The sequence below is a fragment of the Balaenoptera musculus genome, chromosome 18 (assembly GCF_009873245.2).
Source record: "Balaenoptera musculus isolate JJ_BM4_2016_0621 chromosome 18, mBalMus1.pri.v3, whole genome shotgun sequence".
Lineage (NCBI taxonomy): Eukaryota > Metazoa > Chordata > Mammalia > Artiodactyla > Balaenopteridae > Balaenoptera > Balaenoptera musculus.
The window spans coordinates 77,213,228-77,235,922 of NC_045802.1; the positions used below are offsets into that span (position 1 = coordinate 77,213,228).

The 22,695-nt window shown below is 46.3% G+C and overlaps 1 protein-coding gene across 1 annotated transcript in view; it reads left to right on the forward strand.

Moving 5' to 3' along the window:
* Window positions 1-22,695, forward strand: part of COL4A2 (collagen type IV alpha 2 chain) — a 177,934-nt gene that overhangs the window by 104,482 nt on the left and 50,757 nt on the right. The window contains exons 5-12 of the mRNA XM_036831172.1: window positions 10,723-10,857; window positions 10,946-10,990; window positions 14,152-14,268; window positions 15,761-15,832; window positions 16,186-16,221; window positions 16,330-16,392; window positions 18,359-18,394; window positions 21,173-21,214. Coding sequence (XP_036687067.1) covers window positions 10,723-10,857; window positions 10,946-10,990; window positions 14,152-14,268; window positions 15,761-15,832; window positions 16,186-16,221; window positions 16,330-16,392; window positions 18,359-18,394; window positions 21,173-21,214 — 546 coding nt within the window. The remainder of the gene's footprint in view (window positions 1-10,722; window positions 10,858-10,945; window positions 10,991-14,151; window positions 14,269-15,760; window positions 15,833-16,185; window positions 16,222-16,329; window positions 16,393-18,358; window positions 18,395-21,172; window positions 21,215-22,695) is intronic.

Here is a 22,695-nt window from a genome sequence, read left to right on the forward strand (position 1 = left end):
AGCGGTAGGGATGGTGCTACAAGTGGAAACTCTGAACCCTGCCCTGGATCCAGCGTCAGCAGTAACGTGGAAGGAGCGAGATTAAAACCATAACGTGTCAGCTCTGCAGAGCTCTCAGGTCAGCTAAGGGAACGAGCTGACGATACCAAGTGCCGACAAGGACCTGGAACTCTGGTGCATTGCTGGTGGGAACACAAAATGGAGTAGCCAGTCTGCAAAACAATTCTGCAGCTTTATTTTTTATTTATTTATTTATTTTAATTGTGCAGGCGTCCTCCTGTGACTGGGTCCCCCTGGAGTTTTTTTTTTTTTTTGGCTGTGTTGGGTCTTCGTTGCTGCACACGGGCTTTCTCTAGTTGCGGTGAGCGGGGGCTACTCTTCGTTGCGGTGTGCGGGCTTCTTATTGCGTTGGTTTCTCTTGTTGCGGAGCACAGGCTCTAGGCGTGCGGGCTTCAGCAGTTGCGGCGCTCAGGCTTCAGTAGTTGTGGCTCGTGGGCTCTAGAGCGCAGGCTCAGTAGTTGTGGCGCACAGGCTCAGTTGCTCCGCGGCATGTGGGATCCTCCCAGACCAGGGCTCGAACCCGTGTCCCCTGCATTGGCAGGCGGATTCTCAACCACTGCGCCACCAGGGAAGCCCCCTGCAGCTTTATTAAAGTTAAATGTACTCTAACCATAGGCCCAGTGCTCTCATTCTTGGGTATTTACAAAAGCATGTCCACACATACAAGAAAGCCATACGTGAATGATTTTAGCAGCCCGATTCACATGGACCAAACACTGGAAACGATTCAGATGTCCTTCAGGGAGTGAATGCATAAACATCGTGGTGACGGGATACAACAGAGCACTCCTCCACGATAAAAGGGATCACCCTGTTGATACACACAGCAGGGCGGTGGATCTCAAACGCTGAGTGAGAGAAGCCGACGCCAGAGTTGTGACACCGAGTGACTCCATGTGTGTGACCGTCTGGAAGAGGCATGACCATGAGACTAGAGGAAGACCAGTGATGGACAGAGGTTGGGGAGGGGGCTTGACCACAAGGGGGGGCGGGCAGCCCAGCGACTTGAGCTGATGCTACTCGGAGCGTCTGTGTGTCCAGACTCACAGAACTACACACCAGAAAAGTGGATTTCATTGTATGTAAATTTTTAAATAAGTTTTGAAATCTGGAAGAGGAAATGAGAAAACTAAATAACTTTCATGAACGTACAATAACAGAAAAGTAGATTAAAGCCGAGGAAGGAGGAGGAGAAGTAGTCACACCTTTTCTCAGGATGAAGAAGGTGGAGCTCCAGTTAGAACTTGACCTTTTCAGGAACATTTCAAATGCAGAGGACCAGGAAAAAGAGCCCTGTGCCCAGCCAAGTCGGAACCCTCCCTGGCTCTTAATCTTTTTTCCTTTGTTGGCCAATTTTTTTTTTTCATAACAGACCAACTTAATATAACGCCGGCCTCGAGAATATTTTTCTTTCGTGTGACTGTGTTTAGTCTAAATGGAAAGGAGATAGAACTGTTGGTTCCGCTCCTGGTCTGTGCCACGGACACTAAGAGGTCCCTCTCAAAGGCCGCCCGCCCGGTGGATCATCTCGGCGGGGAGACCGATGTTTGGAAGGCCAGGCACGGTGTTTCCGCTCGCTCTTCCCTCCGGAGGCTGTGTTTCCCGGGCTGCTGGCTGTCCCTGGACGCAGGGCGGTGACAGAGACAGGGCGTCACGACACAGTCTCCACTGCGCACGTGAAATGACCTAAGAATACAACCTAAGAGAACTAGTGAGAGGTTGGCATGTGCAACTCACACATGAAAATTAATAGTCTACAACTGAGCCCATAAATATTGGCCGCAAACTGTTTTCATTACCAATCGTCTTTTTTTTAAATTAATTTTTATGGGAGTAGAGTTGATTTACAATGCTGTGTTAGTTTCAGGTGTACAGCAAAGTGATTCAGTTATACATATAGGTATATCCACTCTTTTTTAGAGTCTTTTCCCATCTAGGTCATTACAGAGTACTGAGTAGAGTTCCCTGTGCTCTACAGCGGGTCCTTATTATCTATTTTATGTATAGTAGTGTGTATATGTCGATCCCAATCTCCCAGTTTATCCCACCCACCCACCCTTTCCCCTTGGTAACCATCAGTTTGTTTTCTACATCTGTAACTCTATTTCTGTTTTGTAGATAAGTTCATCTGTACCCTTTTTTTAGATTCCACACACAAGCGATATCATATGATATTGTCTCTGTCTGACTTACTTCACTCAGTATGACAGTCTCTAGGTCCATCCACGTTGCTGCAAATGGCGTTATTTCGTTCTTTTTTATGGCCGAGTCGGATTCTTATAATCTCAGTGACTCCAGAGCTGTCTCCTGTTGTAGCTGTCACTTTCTAGTCATGTAAGCACAGCCTGGGGCCGCCCTGGGTGATAACTGATGATGACGTCAAGGCTACTAGACGACACTCTGGTTGTTGATACTGTTTCCATGCTGTCAGCTGCTCAGTTAGAAAGAGCGTTTCATTGTTTCACACGTATGGGAGCTTGACAACCAGAGCCCCAGAGTCGGCTTCTTCCAGCCCTTTCCTTGGCCGCCGTTTCTGCTCCCTGCAGCCCTCAGCTCATCCACAACACCCACCTCCGCCCTTCTTGGAGAACAAGAGGCTTAGGAAATCCAGTCTGTCTGTTAGGCAAGGGTTCATCTTTAGGCAAATGAAATGTACTTATTGCCACAAAGCACAGAGGCAATGGAAGGTCTTTCCAGAAAACCAGCTTTTCCGAACCGTGCCAAGGCAGATCACATCCAGACTTTAAAAAGCTCAGCCTCGTGTTGGGCTAAAGCCATTGTGTTCAACTGCCCATGTGCTGCCTATTTTTAGAATAAGGAACAGTTTTCAGACTTACTGGTCCTATGGATGGAGAACAAGAGAGACTCTATCTTTCCTTTGCTTTAAAATGTGAATCTTTCCAAGTCAAATCATTTCAGATAAACTACTCAATAGCATCTTATTACAGGTGACACCCTCTGTATTTGTTTTTTATGAAAGCCACATGTAATGGAAGCCTTGACATCCTAGGTGTATCTTTTGCTGCTGAATCTGGTTTGGTCCTGACTCACTTCCACCCCTGCCGTCCTGTGGGCTGTGGGCAGGACAGTCCTAATTCCTGCCAGGATCACGCTCGTATAGACCAGCTTCCACACAAGGAAAGCTCCGTCTTGGTTTCTTCAGATTTTTTCATTTCACAGGCAGACATTTTTAAATAGCACCTTGCTAGATGTTTTTAATACGTCATTTTACAAGCATCCTCTCTTCTTCCACTTCTAAATAATATCTATTTTATAAATTCACTTGTAAGAATGTACTAGAAGGAAGGACTTGGTCCTATGCCATCTGCCTGTGAACTTCAGAGATGGTCTTCTTAATCTTGGCCTTCACCAGACCCCTTTTTTGTTATTTGTTCGTTTTTAAGTCAAGTTTACTGAGGTATAATTTACATACAATTCCCTGAATATTGGCAAATGTGTCCAGCCATGTAACGACCACCAACGTCATGATATAAAACAGGTCCACGACCCCAGAGTTTCCTTGTGCCCTTTGTAGTCTGTCCTCTCCCTCCGCCCACAGGGCTGGCACTCAATTCTCTGCTTTCTGTCTCTAGAGTGTCACCTAAATGGGATAATAGCACAGTATCGCATAAACAGGACGAACAGAACACAGCCTTTGTGTCTGGATCCTCCGCTGAGTTCAGTGCCTTTTAGATTCACCCTCACCGTCGTGCACAGTGGATGGCTTCTTCTTTTTTGTTGCTAAGTAGTATTCCATTTCATGAATGGGCCATGGTTTGTTTATCCACTGATGGAGACTCAGGTTGTTTCCATTTTTCAGCTGAAATAAGTTGAACAACTGGGAACCATTGCCTAAAGGTCTTCTAGTAAGTGTGTGTTTGGCTTTAGCCACTCGGGTCTGTGTCCCCAGCAGTGATGAGACTTCGGCTTCTCCGCATCCTTTGCAGCACTTGGCGTTGCCAGTTTTCTCTGTGTGGGTGTGTCAGCCATTCCAGCAGCCGCAGCTACACCTTCTTCTGGATTTAATTTGCCTTTCCCTGATGACCAATGGTGTTTAACCCCTTTCACATGCCTGTTTTCCATCTGTACCTCTTCTGTGTTGAAGGGTCTGTTCTGATCTTTTACCCATTTTTTCAATCAGGTTGTTCTTTTCCTTATTATTGATTTCTGGGCACTCTTTCTATATTCTGTGTATGTGTCTTGTGACTATTTCCCTCTCAGCGTGTGGCCTGCTTTCTATTTTAAATGGTATCTTTTGAGGATCAAATGTTTTAATCTTATCAACTTTTTGTCTCTTATGGCTTGTGATTTTCATGTCTTATCAAAGCAACCTTTGCCTAATCCAGTCACAAAAATTCTTCCCTATGCTTTCTTCTAGAAGTATTACAGTCTTAGCCCTTACATTTAGGTCTGCATTCCATTTTGACTGATAAATGTTTGTCTGTGGAGCCAGGTGAGGGTCAAGGATTGTTTCTTTACATATGGATGTTATTTCCCTTCTATCAACACTCGCCCTACAATCTGTGTCAAATAATTTTGGAGAGCAGGACAGCAGGAATCCCAGGAGGCCATGTAATTCTTATTGAGGAATAAGTGAAATCTTTTATTTGGAAGAGCACCCAGGGCAGGACTGATGTTTTGTTATATATTAATAAGAAGCTAAGGGAAAAGGTGGCAGACTTAACATCAGCTCTGTCTGTTTTGCCTGGAGTAGGTAGTTGGCCATATTTACTGATAGTTATTATATATGTGATATATACAGTTCAATACTAACCTTCACATTATCATTAGCTTGGAAGAGGACGTGACTTCACTCTGCCAGGTGATCAGAAATTGCTCACCAACGCTAATGATCATCCCTAAGAAAGGTGACTGATTCTAAAATTTAGACGAACAAATTATTTTCCTGAATCCTAAAAAAAAGGTCCTTTCAGCCTTTTGGGCCATTTGGTGTGTTCTCACATGTGTGTGAACAGCTCATGGAATGAGCTGGGACCTGGTCTGGAATCCCCTGAAGGTCACAGAGAACCACAGCATTGGAAGGAAGGGCCGGGAAGGCCGAGGAGGGGAGGGGCCGCCAGGGGATGGAGAGGATGTGGGTGTCTGGAGGAGCGCCTGGAGCCCATAAAAGGCGAGACAGGAAGAGTACACTTAGGAAGGAGAAGGGATTTCCTACTATTCAGATGTTGGCCAGGAAGGCATGAAAAGCTTATTCTTATTCTACCAGGAAAGTACTGTACCGTAGATTAAAAATCCTGATGTGCAGTGAAGCAGGATTGATCCTTGGAAACGTTTCTCTTTATCGTTCCCCTTTTTACTCCCTTTCCCAGTGGGGGTGTTAAGGCTAGTAAGCTGGATGGCAGCGGGCACCTCCTTGGGGTTGTCTGCACGTGAGGTGTGATTTCTCGGGGCCTTGATTGGTCATATCCATCTTCTACCTTTATTTTAGAGGCTGAAGCTGCAGAGGTCTTCAGCATGTGCACAGATCTATTTTGCCCCTTTTCTCAGAAGTGAAAATTCCAAGTTCATGAAAGCTTAGTAAGTGTCTCGGGACTTGAAGTGCATTCCCTCCACAGTAGCGGTATTTAAGCAATGTGCGCTCAAGCCTGGACTCATACCCTCAGCCCGTCCAGACTCCGGCTTCCAAAACTAACCCTGGACGTCCCACGCATCCTCCAGGAGTGATGTCCAAAAGGGAGAGGCCGTGTGCACCCCTCCATCCTAACAGTGGCCGAAGTTGGTTCCTTCTTGCAATTGCACTGAAGCATGACACCAAAAAAACTTTGTTAGAAATAGTCTTCAACAAACATAACTATTAGATTTTCCTCTGCCCAGCTCAGGAAGCCCGACCTCTCTTCTGAGATGCAACCTCATGCTTAAGAGAGTTTTCGTATGAAGACATACCTGCCTCCTTCCATGAAAACTTCAGGAGGGGAAGGAGGGTGGGTGGGGTCGTGCAGGGGTTCTCAGACTTCACTATGCAAAGAACCCACCTGGAATCATGGTCAGTGCCGCCCCGGGAGGGCTGGGTGGGCCTGAGAATCTGCATCTCCCGCAAGTTCCCAGGTGGCGCTGATGCAGCTCATGGACCTCGACTCGAGCAGCAAGGGGGGCGTGGAAGATGGACTCCACCCGGGCCCAGACCTAAATGCATCAGTCATCCCTAACCCTAACCCTCCAGACCCCGGTTGTCTCCCCTCTCAAGCGGGGGCGATGCCTACTTCATGCCCTTGTCCTGGAGGTAAAAATGAGAGAAACCATTTTTTGAACCCTTTCGTAGCGCTTCATCCCAGAAGATACAGGAGTACAGGATCCTCTCATTATCCCGTTTCCTAGGAAGTGATACATCTATACGAATCAAGTTCTCTGTGGGCGGGGGGCAGAGCACATGGGCTTACAGCTCCTTTCCAAATGTCTGCTGGCTTTTGAGAAGTATTTTGTGGAAATACTTTTGTCAAGTATATTGCAGGAATTTTAGGAGCTTTAGAAATTTATGCAAAGACAGTTAAGCTACAGTCCTACTCTTTCTGGGGTAATTTTTATTTTTAACATCACTTATTACAAAAAGAGAGGAAGAGATGGAAATAACTTTTCCGATCGGGACTTTTCGTCTGAGGCTGGAAGTCGATAAGGATGATGATTAGTACAGAGGAAAATCCTTTTTGTTACTAATCATTCCAGCTGCTCTTTGCAAACACCCTAGATGCCCTGGTGGGCAGGATATCCTAGGGGAAATCTCGTCCCTGATGACCAAAGCATGCATACCAAGGTCCTCAGACCTTGACATAAAGGTCCTTTTAGTCCCAGCAATGCAGGATTTGCACTGAGACAAGACTGAGGGACCAGTCCTGGAGGACGAGGGAATAATTGAGATTCCCTCCAGGCTCTTCCTGGCTTCTCCCTAGAGCCAAAGCTGGAGGGGATTTTGTGAAATGTTTCATCTGTCAGAAGCTCAAGATGAGCTCTTCAGAATGACACCATTTTCACACCCTCTAGGATATATATTTTTTTAATGGAAAATAACAAGCATTGGTGGGAAGGTAGGGAAATTTAGGACCCTCACGCATTGCAGGTGGGAATGTACAATGGGGCAGCCGCTGTAGAAAACAGTGTGGCACTCTCTCCCTCAGACAGTTAAACAAAGTTACCGTGTGATCCGCCATTCCACTCCGAAGTGTAGACCCAAAAGAGCTGAAAGCAGGGACTGAAGCAGATAGTGGTGCGTGCACGTTCACAGCAGCGCAGTCCGCAACAAACGAACTGGTTTATCCGCACAGTGGAATCTTATTCAGCCATAAACGTGGATAAAGTACCGACATGTGCTACGACATGGATGAACCTCAAAAACATTATGTTAAGAAGCCAGACACAGAAGGTCATATATCATACATATGATTCCATTCATATGAAATATCCAGAATGGGTAAATCCCATAGAAACCGAAAGCAGATGGGTGGTTACCAGAGGCTGGAGGTTAGGGGGATGAGAATGATGGTAGTGGGTATGGGATTTCCTTTGGGGTGATGAAAGTATTTTGGAGCTAGATAGAGGTGACGGATAGAGGACATTGTGAATATACCTGAAGCCACTTTAAAATGGGTAGTTTTGTGGTATGGGAATTTCACCTCCATAAAAAGAAAAAAGTGAGAGCATGTTCCAGAAAAGGAAAGGCTAGAATTTTATTCCCAAAGTCAGACTTCCCATCCAAGAAACAAAAGTTAAAAAGAAGTTTACTGACAATGGCAGGAAAATCAGACCATGATGTCATTAGTCACTCTCCCCATCAAAGGGAATCAGGAAAGGTTAATGAACTCGAGACAAGGTGAGGCTTTTCCTCATTAAGACGCACGTATCCCATTTGGGTTAATGGGAGACGGTCCCTCTTAGTTGGCGCTAGACAGTCATCCCCTGGAAGAGATGTAGATTATGGGCAATAAAAATGACAGTACTAATGAGGAACATTTTATCCCCCAAAGGCTGCTCCCTGTAAACACTAACAAACTAGGGGCCTCCAATAGTTAGGGGAATTCTGAGGCTTAGAGGCATGGTCTGCAGTCACAAACAAAACAGAAATGAGCACAGCTGAGGAAGAGCCATAAAAATCTGAATCAAAGCATGTTTATCCCCAAACTTCCAACAAATGTAGCATACCAAGACCTTAGAAAAGGATGACCCCGGGATGTCATGTGTCCAAGGTCAGGGCTGCCCGTCTTGTACCACAGTCCTCCTAACCACTTTTTTCACGTTCTCCAAAGATTCAAATACACTGGCTTTGCCATGACGCACGATGCGTGTGGTCAGGCTACCCCAGGGGAGCATCCGCTGGTTTCTGCACCGACTGGCCTCTCTGGAACTCGTGCGGGGAGAGCAGAGAAACTACCATCCCTAAAATGCTGACCTGGCCCTGAGGGAGCCCAAAACTGCCCTTTGTCTGAGGAGGCAGGGGGCCCAAGCTTTGGAGCGGGATCTTAATCTCCATCTGTATCCTCCACCCCGAAGACATTTCTTTACTGCTCCCTCCATGCCTGGGGTCCACCATCTAAAGGGAGGGGCAGCGTGGGGAAGATAATGACATTCAGAGGCAGGGTCTCTCCCCACGCCCTTCCCTCCGATTCTGTCTGTGACATGAAGGCCGCACCTCAACGCTGCATCTGAAGTTACTCACTTCCTCTCAGTGGTGTGTGACGTTAAGGACAGATTATAAACATTCTGCAAAGACAGACAAACGTCTTAGCTGCACAGTTTATATAAGAAAGGTTCTTTACAGGCAATGAAAGAGAAGACTAGAAATACTGACTCAGAAACCCCTTACTCTAAAGGCAAGACCAGCATTTGAAGTGTGAGAGCAAATGGGCCTTGGCAGAGAAAGGCTCTGTGTGATGAATAAACAGCAGACTCACTCGTTTAAGGAGGAATCCAGCCAGAGTTAGTTGGTTGGGGATTTTTTTTTAATTTGGGCTAACCTGGGAGGTTCATTAAAATATAACAGTATTGCATAAGCACAGGAGATTTTTATGGTCGTGAAACTATTCTTTATGATACTGTTATGTTTGATACACACCATTATACTGTCATCAAAATCCATAAAATGTACAATACAAAAATTGTACCCTATTACAAATCTTGGACTTTAGTTAATAACATATTGGTTCATCAGTTGTGATAAATTTACCACACGAATGCAAGTTGTCAATAATAGAGGAAACTGTGAGGGAATGGGGGGTATTTGGAGGAGCAGAGGGGTATTTGGGCGCTCTGTAGTTTCTGCTTAATTTTTCTGTAAACCTAAAACTGCTCTAAAAAATAAAGTCAATTAATTTAACAAAAAATATTAATATGTAACTAATGCATAAATTAGTTCCAATGATAAGAGAGCTAGAACCCCCTTTTTAATCTGTTTATTTTGATTGTGGCAAAACATGTGTAACATAAAATTTACCATCTTAATCATTTTTGTACAGTTTGATGGCATTAAGCGCGTTCACATTTTGTGCAAACATTATCACCATCATCTCCAGAACTTTTTCATCTTTCAAAACTGAAACTCTGTCCCGATTAAACTCTAACTGCCCTTTCCCCTCTCCCAGCCCCTAGTCGCCTGTATTGTACTTTCTTCTCCATGAATGTGACTCCTCTAGGGACCTCATGTTGGTGGAATCAGACAGGATTTGTCCCTTTGTGGCTCATTTCACTCAGTGTAATGTCCTCAGGGTTCATCCATGTTGTAGCCTGTGTCAGAATTTCCCTCCTTTTTAAAGTGAATAATGGTCCATTGTGTGGATAGACCACATTGTGTTTATCCATCATCCATCAGTGGATACTTTGCTTCCACCTTTTGGCAATTGTGGAAAATGCTGCAGTGAACATGGGTGTAGAAATATCTGTTCAAGTCTTTGCCGTCGATTCTTTTGAGTATTATCCCAGAAGCGGAATTGCTGGGTCACAAAGTAATTCTCTGTTTAATTTTTTGAGGAACCACCATGCTCTTTTCCACAATGACCTACATTCCCACCAACAGAGCTCAAGGGTTCCAATTTCTCCACATCCTGGCCAACATGTAATTTTGTCTCTTTTTTTTTTAAAAAATAATAGCCATCCTAATGGATACGGACGTACATTTTATATATTTCGGAAACCTTTTCTTTTTTTCTCTGTGTGTGCATGCACGCACACTCTGTGTGTGTGTGTGTGTGTGAACAGAAGGAGAGATTCTCTAATCACTTAAACATTCGGGGACCACTTTGATAGCTGGATGCCAGTTCCATTTCCATACCTATTGTATGCATTATACTGAGATAGAGAGAAAATCTTAGAAATTTGTTTTGGCACTTTCTTTTATACTGAAAGGACTTTTTTTTTAAAAGCCAAGTAAGTTTATTCTTTCATCCCAACCCAATATTAGCATTTCACAATAACATCACTTTAGTAATTCAGGATCATTTTTTTCTCACATTTAATGTTTTTCCCTTTGAACTCTGTGGTTTCTTTCTTAGCCAGGAATCACTTTGTGGTTCTCGTGGCGGAAGGTGGTGGTTCGCATGTAATGTTCTCTGAAGATTATAGCTCTTTAAGAATGATGAGTGTAGCTTCAAAAGCAACATGGTTGAAAATGTTCATGCATGGTTGTGAACTGTGGAAACTGAACGTGTGTTGTTTCTACAGGGCCAGCCAGGGCCAGTGGGCCCGCAGGGATACACCGGGCCCCCCGGGTTACAAGGGTTCCCAGGACTGCAAGGCCGCAAAGGTGACAAGGGTGAAAGGGGGGCTCCCGGGATCACAGGACCGAAGGGAGACGTGGTACGTACAGTAACTGTCAGTATTTCTCTCGCTGTTTGAAGGGTGGAGGTGTCTTGGCCATCATTAAGTCTGTTTGCCTTCTTTACAGGGAGCCAGAGGCGTTTCTGGATTTCCTGGTGCCGACGGAATTCCCGTAAGTTTTTCATAAGATTAGAATTTTAAAACACTGTACACGTGCAAAACAATACGTTTATGACTTACAGACACATGTCTCACTAGTCCCCCTTTCTTGTTTATAACAAAAAACTTATGGGGCTACATGTGCATATTTTTTTCTCGTGGAATCCAGTCAAATATTGGACAGATTGTTTGCTTTGTAAACGTCCTTCTGGACTTGGCTTCCAAATTGAGGCTACTTTGCTAAAACTGGACACTGCTTTGTAGTAAAAAGCGGCAGTGTTGCATAGACGTGCTATAAAGAGCCAGGCTGAACGTTTTGTTTGAACTCCAGAACCACCTGAATATAAAGCAGCCCAGCCAAGAGCGGGGCTGTCCTGAAGCTTATGCAGCTTCTCAAATTCTTGGTAGTTACTGCACATAAATGAGAAGACGAAAGGCATGCTTTGTCCATGAGAAAATCTCAAAATGCAATCAAATGTGTTTTTCTAACCTAGTTTACTTTACTTCTTGTGGCATAAGAAAATAAACAAAGCAGCCTGACTCACAGCCTTCTTCACGGGACCCAGGAGCAGATTTCCCAGGGCCGGCTTCCTGCGGATCCCAGCCTCCGGGATAAATGTGTTTATCGCACGTTTAGACCTGCCCCATCCCTCTACCGCTGAAGTTTAAGAACATCTGCCACTGGAACTTCACACACACGCAGATGTCTGCGCCCTTACCCTACACACATGTCTATCACCATGCTCGTACATGCATGCGTGCGCGTGCGTGAGCGCGCACACACACACACACAGGGAGAGAGAATCCTCAACCCCCCAGGCTACACAAGTGGGGCTGCTCCATCGCAGGAGAAAAGGGAGACGGCATGAGTGGACAGCAGTCACAGGGGATTCATGCTTTTCCTTCAGATCTTTAGCTCCGCCTTCAAGGAGACTTTTGCAGCAGGAGGCGGAGCTAAAGAAAGGAAGCCACACTCGCCGAGACGTGAGACCTACATGGCTGGTAATCCTCAGTGTCACCTCAGCGAGGGCTCAGACACACATCAGTGACAACACACAGCTGTGAGCAAATAAGGAAATAACTCTCACATGAGTCAGAATCTTGAGAAATTGGCAGAGTTGAAGAATCTGCAGATTTCAAGGGTTAAACAAATAACAGAAGTATTTTCCTACCAACTGCCTCAAACGAAATCGCCCATTTTTAACCTACTTTTTTGGACTCTTTGGATCATTCCTCAGTGTGGTCTTCTGGAAGTAGAAGTCTGAGCTTTAAATGGAGTGACATTATGGGAAAATATTGTAACTAATCTGTATCGTGTTTTCATTCGTTTTTCCACTTCATACTCATTTAATATCAGAAGCAAATATTTTGCAAATTAGGGAGGAAATAGTCATCATATCGAGGGGTGATCATGGTGTACAGATAACGGGTCATTTTCTACAGAATGTCAGGGGTGCTAAAGACAGTCTCCTTAACTGCCGAAGTCTGATAGATGCTCCACAGTAAGTTAATGTAAATGCCACTTGCGGTATATAAGCACCTAATGAACGCAGAGTTTGAAGGACCTGACAGTTTTAGCTGTTTAGAAGTCGAATATAGAAAGTGATGTGCAGTAAATCTAAGAATTGTATCGTACAGAAATGGACCTAATTAGATGTTGAACACAAGAGGGACATTTAGCTCAACAGAATTGAAATTTTTCTTTGAAGGACAATTTCAAACTAAGACCAGATTGGCATGCAATTTCAAATGACTTAGATCGATTCTAAGCGAGTCAGAAAGACCAACAGCAGACGGGTAATTCAGGAGGAGAGTAAGGAACTCAGTGGTACATTTTAATGAAAGCGTCACGGAATCCTAACCGTCATGAGGAGAACACCTGCAGAGCTTGATTTCTGAATTTGAAGGTCAGCTTCTAGAGGCCCCTTAAAAAGAGGCCTTTATGTTGAAGACCAAAATGCTGCTGGCTCTCCAATACCAGAGAGATTGTGTCTCGTGATTTACAGGGACAGTCAAGGTTTCTCTGACCCACCAGAGGGTTGACTGAAAAGCTTACTGGATCTCTTATCTGATGGCACCAGTGAAAGCAATGGCCCTGAACATCGGAAGCAAAGAAATGTGCAAACAAAAGAAAACTTCTGTTTCTCTTATTGTATTTCTTAATATCATTCAGGGTACAGGCACTCTGTGTAGGGCTTGTTCATTCCCTTTGAAACTTTCCAAATTTCTCAAGGTAAACCTAAAAGACAGCCCACTGGCCTCAAAAATCACTCTGAAATATATATTTGGTCTATTATCAAAAAAACCAAAATTTTAAAGAAATTGTACAATAAGAAATCATATATCTAAACATCTATTGTGTAAAGAAACAGCAAAACAGGCTCTGGTCTCGTAGTCCATAAACTGTAGAGTATTAACCTGACCCCTGCATGTCCCCAGAACCAGATTCATGCGGTTGAGACGCCCAGAGACCTAGCCTGACCCCGAGTTACACGAAAGACACATGTGATCACATTGCCTTCCTTCCCCCACCCGGCATCCCAGAACACCTGACTTGCTTTCTATTCATGTTTAAAATCTAAAAAGTCGTGTTCCTGAAGACGACAATAAGTCAATTGACTTACTGAAGAAAGTCAGTAAGGAAATCAGTTTTTCTACCTGCCGCTAAGTCACTGATGAGATCCCTCTGCAGGTGTGACTCTTACCCATTGATGAAGTCCCTCTGCAGGTGTGACTCTCACCCGTTTAGGACGCGGGTCTGTCCAGCTCCATCTAGAATTCGGTTGGGCACAGCTGACCCTTGCTATCCCCGAGCAGCATCTGCTTCTAGAGTGTTTTCTAGAATTTTTCCACCTACCTTTTTCTGTTCCTGCTAAAACAGCCCTCCCTGTCGCCCAAGGAAGCAAAGCAGCAGAAACCCCAAATGGTTGACATCTGACCAAACCCCATGGGAAACAGAACTCTGTTGTGCAGGCCCCTCTGCTGCTTAGAAGGACACCTGTGTGCCCTTGATGACTTAGTTCTTCATTCACTCACTGGTTCATTTTGAGTTGTCTTGGCGCTTGGATTCATGCCAGGGACATCTCTTCTGAGAAGATTTTAAGCTGTTTCATCACAGTTACATGAGAACTAAACCCCTGCGGGCTGAAGACTCACTCGCTTGTCTGTTTCCAGGGACATCCTGGCCAAGGCGGGCCCAGAGGACCACCTGGCTACGACGGCTGCAACGGGACAGTGGGTGACGCAGGCTACCCGGGACCCAGCGGCCCTGGCGGCTTCCTCGGCCCCGCTGTGAGTATGGGAACCGCTCGGGCTATTCCATGGGTCGGCTCTGGAATCTGCGTGGTGGAAACGCGTGAAAGGTCTCGCTTTCAGGAGGCCCCGCAGAGGATGCCTTTGAGAAACGGTCTTAGCAAAGCTCTCAGAAGAGGGTGAGCTGCCTCCAGCTCACAGGACGGTGATGGGGGGCGGGAGCCCAGGCCAGGCCTGCCTTTACACCCCGGGGAACCGTGGCTCCCGCCCTTGGTTAGCGGTCAGGATAAAGCACACCGCCCCTGCTGAGGCTGGCTTGATGATACCCAGGCGCGCTGTTCCTGCACCCAGATAACTCCCTGTTCCGATTCATCCTTTAAGCGTCAGGTAGAAAGTAATGGGTTTGGCTTATGTGGTTCACTCCTGCAGCCTCCTAAGTGTTTCTTCACTTTCTCCCATACTCCGATTCAAATAACAGTGAGTAATAGCGGAATCGTGGAAGTAAAATTTTAAAAAGCTTAAACCTTGACAAAATTCTCTATTAGTCATCCTCTTTATTAGATTCTAACATCCTTTGTGACATGAGAGAACAATGACGTTCTCCGGGATACGCAAGACAGACTTTATTTTTCGTAATGGAAGAACTTCCATAGAACGATCTATTTCGTGGCTTCATTTAATTTCTAGGGTCTTTGCAAAGAATCTTGAAATATTTTTCGGCATTCTATTGCTACCCTCTTACCACCAGTATATTGCAAATTCAGGGTTCAACTAACATTTTTTGGCAAAACTTTTTACTTAAAAAAAACATTTTAAGGTGAGGGAAGGGCAGTCATAACACCCGTCACTGCGTTTCCCCAAGGCTGATGGGTTTCTGGTCACGCTCGCACCTCCGCCTTCCAGCTCCTCCTCCACTGGCTGTTTCTTTTTCATGTGATTCAACTTTTCCATAAGCTACATTGCATTCTATTCTATTCTAATATCATAGCTTTCATGATCAATAAACATAGCCATCACTTTAAAATATTGATTTTATATGTGGGTATTAAAACACGTGTATATGTGTATGTACGTACTCACACATCGTGTATATTTGACACAATTCCATTTTTAAAGGATGACCCAGTATCTCTCCCACAAATGGTGCTTCAGCGTGAAATGTGTTGATATTTTAGCACATAAATGCCAAAGAAGACACAGAATGGTATTTTTACAAAGAAAAGGAACGGGGTGGTAGAGGAAAGGATTTGTTTACTGAAACTTCACTTGGGTTTCTGAAAGTAATTTAAATCCTATAGAGTATTTCCATTTTAACTGTAAGAAAGATGCTATTGGGTAAAAATGAAAGTAAAACTCTCACCCTTGTGGTTAAGGTAGAGATTGGTGTTCAGAATAACTGGAATTGGCCGTGAGGAGAGCTAGACATTGCCTATAAAAGGCAACATGACATCATCCAAATAACAGTCGTTGCACTGAATGCTAATGGACTGTTTTCTTCGTTTTTCTTCCTATGATATATGTGCTAATTTAGGGGCCCCAAGGACCCAAAGGGCAGAAAGGCGAGCCCTACGCTCTGTCTAGTGAGGACCGCGACAGATACAGGGTAAGTCGGTAGAGGTGGGGCGTGACCAAGCGCCCCAGTGTAAATTCGCGATTAACAAAGTGAATTTCCAAGTGAGCTCTGGAGTGGAGGGATGCAGAGAGGGATGGAATAGCCCAGGATCACGACTGATTTGAAATTCTCTTATTGCCCTCCAGGCTGTTGTCAATCTTACACTAACTGTGGGCACACTCGTCCCACACTCACAACGCCCCAGATACCTGGGTGATTAACATCACCAAGTCCTGAGACGGCAGATACACTTTATATGCTTATTTCCAACATTGCAATAAAAAGTCACTAAACCTTCAGATGCCCAAAAGCTAAAATTCTTAAAACTATTTCTTCTCACTTAGGGGGAAGCTGGAGTGCCCGGATTGGTCGGTTTCCAGGTAAGCGTTCTTTTTATTAGAGAACAGACGGAGTGAAAGTTGAAGAACTCTGGACTCCACGCCCCGGTCTGCCTCTGCTAACAGCCTTCTCTGGTTGCCTGTCCTTAGGGGCCTCCCGGCCGCCCAGGGCCCGTGGGACAGATGGGTCCGGTTGGAGCTCCAGGAAGAGCAGTAAGTACCAGGCTCGCGTGCTCGCCCTTGAGGTTGTCAGGCATCCTCTGGAGATGCAGCTCCTTCAACTGCAGACGCTGGTGAAAGCCTCACGATACAACCTGATGCTTGTGGTCGCCAAGACCAGACAGGTCGTCCTTTGTACACGTTGCTGACATCAAGGTTGAAGAATGAGAACTCAAAGTGTGTGGTCATCAGATCACTGCCAACTAGGTCAAATTTTGACCTGGTGCTGGCCGGGCGCCGTTCCAGTCATGCACGAGCTCTCCCAGCACCACACCTGACCAGCTGACAAGGGCCTGTCATCCCTGGCAAAGCAGATCAGAGTCCAGTAGGTCGATAAGGAAGAAGTGGGCTCTGCTGGACCTGGCCATTAGAAGCAGGGCCATCGCACCTGGCATGGCCATTAGAGCAGGTGTACCACACCTGGCATGGCCATTAGAAACAGGGGTGCCACACCTGGCATGGCCATTAGAGCAGGTGTACCACACCTGGCATGGCCATTAGAAACAGGGGTGCCACACCTGGCATGGCCATTAGAGCAGGTGCACTGCACCTGGGCACGGCCATCATAACAGGTGAGACATTGGACACCAATTAACAAAGTGGCCCCTGTGCCCCACCTGAGTGGTGGTCTACAGGTGTTCCCGCCTCCTGCAAATCAAATAATAGAGTGAAGTGCGACAGGACAAATCCCTGGGTGAAGGAGGGCCTGCTTCGAGGAGGGGAGGGGAGGGGGAAGGAGAGTCCCAGGGCCCGGCCGCCTCAGGCCCTTCCCACTGCACAAAGGACCAGAAGATGAACTGGCTCCTGCAAGGTGTCTGACTCTCTCCTTCCCCTCATTTTTCGTTAATAAACAAACAGGCCTTAAATTACTCAAAGAGAGCTTTTGACCACAGGGGAGAGAGCCCTTCTCAGAGGAAACCACCGCTCAAGATCGAGGCAGCTGTGGTGTCAGCTTCTTACAGACACTGAGAAACAGTGGACACACATGTGTCTGGGAAGATGCAGTCACACCAACAGTCGGGGGTGGGAGCGCTCATTCATTCGCTTCTAATCATCGATAACAAGATAATAATAATAATTGATCATGTTTCTACAAAGCACAGTTCCCTGGTGCCATGACAGTCATTTTTCCAAGCAACCCTCTGGCTGGGAGAGATTTGGCCAAAGGGAATGAGATGAGGCTTATGTGACAAGATGCCCTTTGCTCTTCTGCACACCCAGCTGTCGGCTTACAGCACACGTGCCACAGGGCTTGGGGGTGTCATGCTTTACGCACACAGTTCAGGGAAGTGTGAAACAGCAGATCGTACCCACTGGGTCCCTAGCCGAGGTGACAGCTTCAGGGTCTTTGTATGAACCATTAAAATCTCCCACAGCCCCCTGCCCTGTCCACAGGGCACAAATTTGTCCACAAATTGCTCTTGTAAAGCATTTTGAAAACTTTTATCCTAAGTGTGGTATTGACGCCGAATGCTTTGCAGAAAGACATATGGTGATGTTGGCAGGCGGATTCTCAACCCTGCGGAGTGGCCTGGATGTCAGTTAATTCTGTCTGTGCACATTTGCTGGCCCACCAGCAGAAAGTGCAGGACGGTGCCCTGGGGGGAACCGCAGAGGAAGCCAGGAGAAGCCGTCTCTGGAGTGACGGGGCCTGGGACCTTGCAAAGGGATCAGAGCAAACATGAGTAGGACAGGGGTCAAGTCAAAAGCCTGAACTCAGAAAAGCAAACCAGAAACAGCTGTGTGTGGACAGCCAGCACAATCCTGAGAACTGGGCCTGACCCCCGCCCTCTCCCCTCCAGCCCTGCCTCCCCGCCGAGACAAATGTGCTAGAAACCTCTATACATACTGCCCGGTGTTCTAAATATACAGTGAGTGGCTTTCCCAGAGCTTTCCAGCAGATGTTATCTGGGTCCTGGGATAAAGAAAACAGTTTACAAATGTCTTTGTATTTGTGCAGGGACCCCCTGGACCCCCTGGACCAAAAGGACAGCCAGTAAGTTGGTGGGGGGCGGGATGGTGAGGGAAAGGGGAGGGGGGCCTTACGTGTTTGTGTATGTCCTTCTTTTTTTTTTTTTTTTTTTAAGATTTATTTATTGATTGATTGATTGCTATGTTGGGTCTTCGTTTCTGTGCGAGGGCTTTCTCTAGTTGTGGCAAGCGGGGGCCACTCTTCATCGCGGTGCGCGGGCCTCTCACTATCGTGGCCTCTCTCGTTGTGGAGCACAGGCTCCAGACGCGCAGGCTCAGCAGTTGTGGCTCACGGGCCCAGCCGCTCCGCGGCATGTGGGATCCTCCCAGACCAGGGCGCGAACCCGTGTCCCTTGCATTAGCAGGCAGACTCTCAACCACTGCGCCACCAGGGAAGCCCCTGTCCTTCTTGACCATGGAACTACTTGGTTGACGACTATACTGTTTATCTCATGATGCGGACCGTTCTGTAGGGTTTTAAGACAATGTTATAAACTCCAAGGATAAATCCAGTGGTGCACCTGGATGGTCACATGAAGTAATTAAGTGGATGTATTGAATGGCTTGTTGCTTGCAACTCACATAGCATTCCTGTGGTTACATGAAAGTCCAACTGGTGGTGAATGTTTGATGAGAAACGTAGACTAGAACAAATTAGGGGCAGCTTGTGCTTATCCGTGTGTGTTCATTTACAAGAAGGGACAAGATGGTGCCATAGTTGTGTAGGGAGCTGATGGCATTCTTCTTACCTGGATACAGGTAGGTCCTACCACAGTGTGATGTCCGCTTCTAGGGATGTGTTTGGTGAGTTTCAAGCCAGGCTCAGGCCCAGCGCTATCCTGTTTTCATCAGAGAAAGATGAGTCAGCTGGCTGGAGCACAGCAAAGTAGGTGGCTTGTTGGAACCTGGCGACAGAATTAGGGTTTAACGTGACCTGGGAAAGGTAGATAAATGCCCAAGACAAACAGTAGGAGGTTGGCGAGGGGAGTATTTGGTCGAAACTCAACGTGAGTCAGAAATACTGGGCTGCCGTTATGAACTTTTCAGAACCATTCTGTGGCCTGCATGTGGCCAAGGACATCTCCCAGCCTGCCCATTCCCAGGCCTGCCCCATGGAAACCCCATCTCTGTGACCGCCTGGGGACCTTGGCTGTCGCCACCTCACCCCCAGCTCCCATCACCTCTGACACAGCTTCCAGCTGCGGCTGGAGCTCATTAGGGCTGCTGCCCCCAGCACCGGGCTCCCCGCTGTCCGGCAGCCTGGAGCAGACTGGGAACGGCCCAGCGCCAAGAGAAGCGGATGTAGGACGCGGCGGCTGAGCCCCGAGGTCGCCTCAGATCCCCACTTGGCTGCAGCACAAACGGCCCTCACCCTCCGCCCGGTCACTTCCTGGTGACTTGGACTCCGGCTCGTGAGGCAGGGGGACCTCGGGGTCCCAAGCAAATCGCATTCTCATCTAGCCTGGCTGCGTTTCTGTGCTTTGATTTCAGCTCCCAGCCAGGTGGGAAAGAAGCAAAGGAAAAGCAAAAATTAATTAAAGGCTTTGTTTTTATTTGCAGAAACTCTCTGGGCATCGGAGGGGGGTGGGCGGTCTGGTGCAGAGACAGATCAGATAGGGCCCCGCAGGATCCTCTGTCTCCATGGGAAGGTAGAGGCCCTGAGAAGGAAGCAGAGCTGCTGGGAATCAGAGAACAGAGGACCTTCTTACTTACGGCATCGTGTCCGGTCAGGCCTCCCACGCACGGCAGCTCCACTCATGAAACTGTCAAATACTTACTAGGTCGCCGGCCTAGCTTTGCCTCTTAAGCAAAAAGGAAGATGAAAAGTTTGGCTAAACCCCAAGAGCACCATCCCCTAAGATCATTAAAAGGGTAGGAAATCTTTCTGTGAAAATAGGATTATTTAACCAAAATGAGAAAGTCTGAGGCAGAGGAAAGTATGAATCATGATCTTCAAATGTGGGATCCAAGGCAGGAAATGGCTGCTTTCTGAGTCCAGAGGGGCCAGAACCCAAGGAAACGCTCTGCGACCCTAACCTGTAGAGTCGGTATACGCGGGATTAAGAGTCAGGAGGACCTCGGATCAGACCTGAGCTCTACCACTTGTTCGCTGTGAGGCTTTGGTCCAAGGGTATGACACTTTCCCCATCTGTGATGCCCGAACTCATCGTGTGGTGCAGAGGATTAAAGGAGAGAGAAGCAGTTAGCAGGGGCCCTGGACTGTCAAAGCCCAGGACCACAAGTAGGGAATCAATAGTAGGCAACTTCCCGGTCAGCAAGATTTGAACAATAAAATATATTTCAAAAAGCAAATGGCGAAGTGCTCCCAAGGGTGACAGAATAACTGTTCTTAGTCCACTGTTTTTGAGGTTTTGCTTAAAGTACAAAATACAAATTTCTTAAAAGCACGCCTGTATTAAAACACTGTATCATTTTTATGAACGGCAGAGTTTTTGTCACTTAAGGTTTAATCTCAGTGAATGCTCAGAACCCACTGTGAGGTGCCACTTTCTGTAACTGGTACAGCAACCCGATTTGCTCCTGTTCATTTTATGTGATATCTGGAATGGACTCAAATGTTTATTACACGGTTTATATATGGAAATAGCAAAAGAAAAGACATTAATTCTCCTTTTGTGTCAATTAGTTCCTGGGAGCTGAAGCCAGAATATTATGCAAGGATGGTTATCCAGTAATGTTGCAGATACATAGATACTAGGTTTCTTTTTCTAAAAAAAAAAAAAGTAATTTTATTTCACCGTGATTATTGACTTTAAACTTACAGAAGCCATTTATCTTTCAGGGCAACAGAGGACTTGGCTTTTACGGAGAAAAAGGAGAAAAGGTAAAGGAAACTTAATAGATTGAATTAGGAAATATTGACAGATCATTTTAATGTCTTCGTTTTATGCTGTTATCTTGAGGTGCTCTGCAAACAGACCGTTTGCAAAGGAAACAATCACTGTAAAGTGTCAGGTGACCAAACAGGCTCCAGTGGTGGTTATGGATCAGTAAGACTGTAAAAGCCCTGGACCTCTGACGCAGACGTAACTTCAGCCGTCTTCAGCAGCTAGAAAGTAAAGGCATTTCCCTGTGGTGTCCTCTGACATGGGGCATCCAGAGGAGACTGAGGAAGGCAGAACAGCAGACAACGAGGAGCCAGCTCAGGGGCTGGGGGCGTGGCCGGCTCAGGGGCTGGGGGCGTGGCCGGCTCAGGGGCTGGGGGCGTGGCCGGCTCGATGACCAGGGGGCATGGCCAGCTCGCTGACCGGGGGCGTGGCCGGCTCAGGGACCAGGGGGCGTGGCCGGCCCGGGCTGGGGGCGTGGCCGGCCCGGGCTGGGCTCAAAGGCAGGAAAGAGGCCACGTGGACTCTTGCAGTTCCCCACGGTGCCAAGGTTCAAAGGCATCGTGGCCTTTGAGAGGAGCCCCTGAGATCAAGTGTGTGAGAAGCTCAGCTGGGCACCCACAGCCGCAAGCAAAGCCTCGCCGCACGCAACCCACTGCATTCACTGCAAAACCTGAGTGCCCATCGCCAAGCGGATTTGTTCCCTTGGCCTCGCTGTTCGGGCATTTTCACTTTGCTTCCCATTTTGCTTTTTGACCAGACAGCAGACTCAGTGCAATCCCGTACTGCTCAGGTGTGACAAGGAAAGACTTTCTTCTTTGTGTGAATTCCATAGGAAAAAATCACAAAAGAAAAACATTGGAAGATCCAAGTTCATAAAAATTGAAACTCTTGTATGATGGAATATAAGAAAATAGTAAGATAACGAAGAAAGAAGAAAAGTCTGGGAAGAAATCATCGGGCGGAAAGGAGAATAGTCACATTAGATAGAATGAGAATGAAGTTAATGTCTATAATCCACAAATATTAATAAAATAGTAATAAAAACATCAGGGCCCCCATAGGTAAAGGGGAGATGAACAGTTTTAGGTATTTTTTAGCTGTAATATTAGCAGACATTCAGAATATACTGTGAAGTGCCACTTTCTGCAGCTAATACATCATCTCAATTTGCTCCTGTTCATATTATGTGATATCTAAGCTCAAATCTGTATTATATAGTTTATGTGTGAAAATAGCAAAAGAAAAGGCAGTAACTTCCTTTTTGTGTCAATTAGTTCCTGGAGGTGAAATCAGCATATTACACAAGGATAGTGGTCCAGTAATGTTACAGATCGAAGGTTTCACCACCTGTGCATCACATACAAAAGCGTTTCTCGATAATAATTTTAAAAAGCTAATTAAAGCAATCCTGAGATATTATACTTATTAAAGATGCTGCTCTTTATTATATAAAAACCCCCTTAACTGGTGAAGTAGT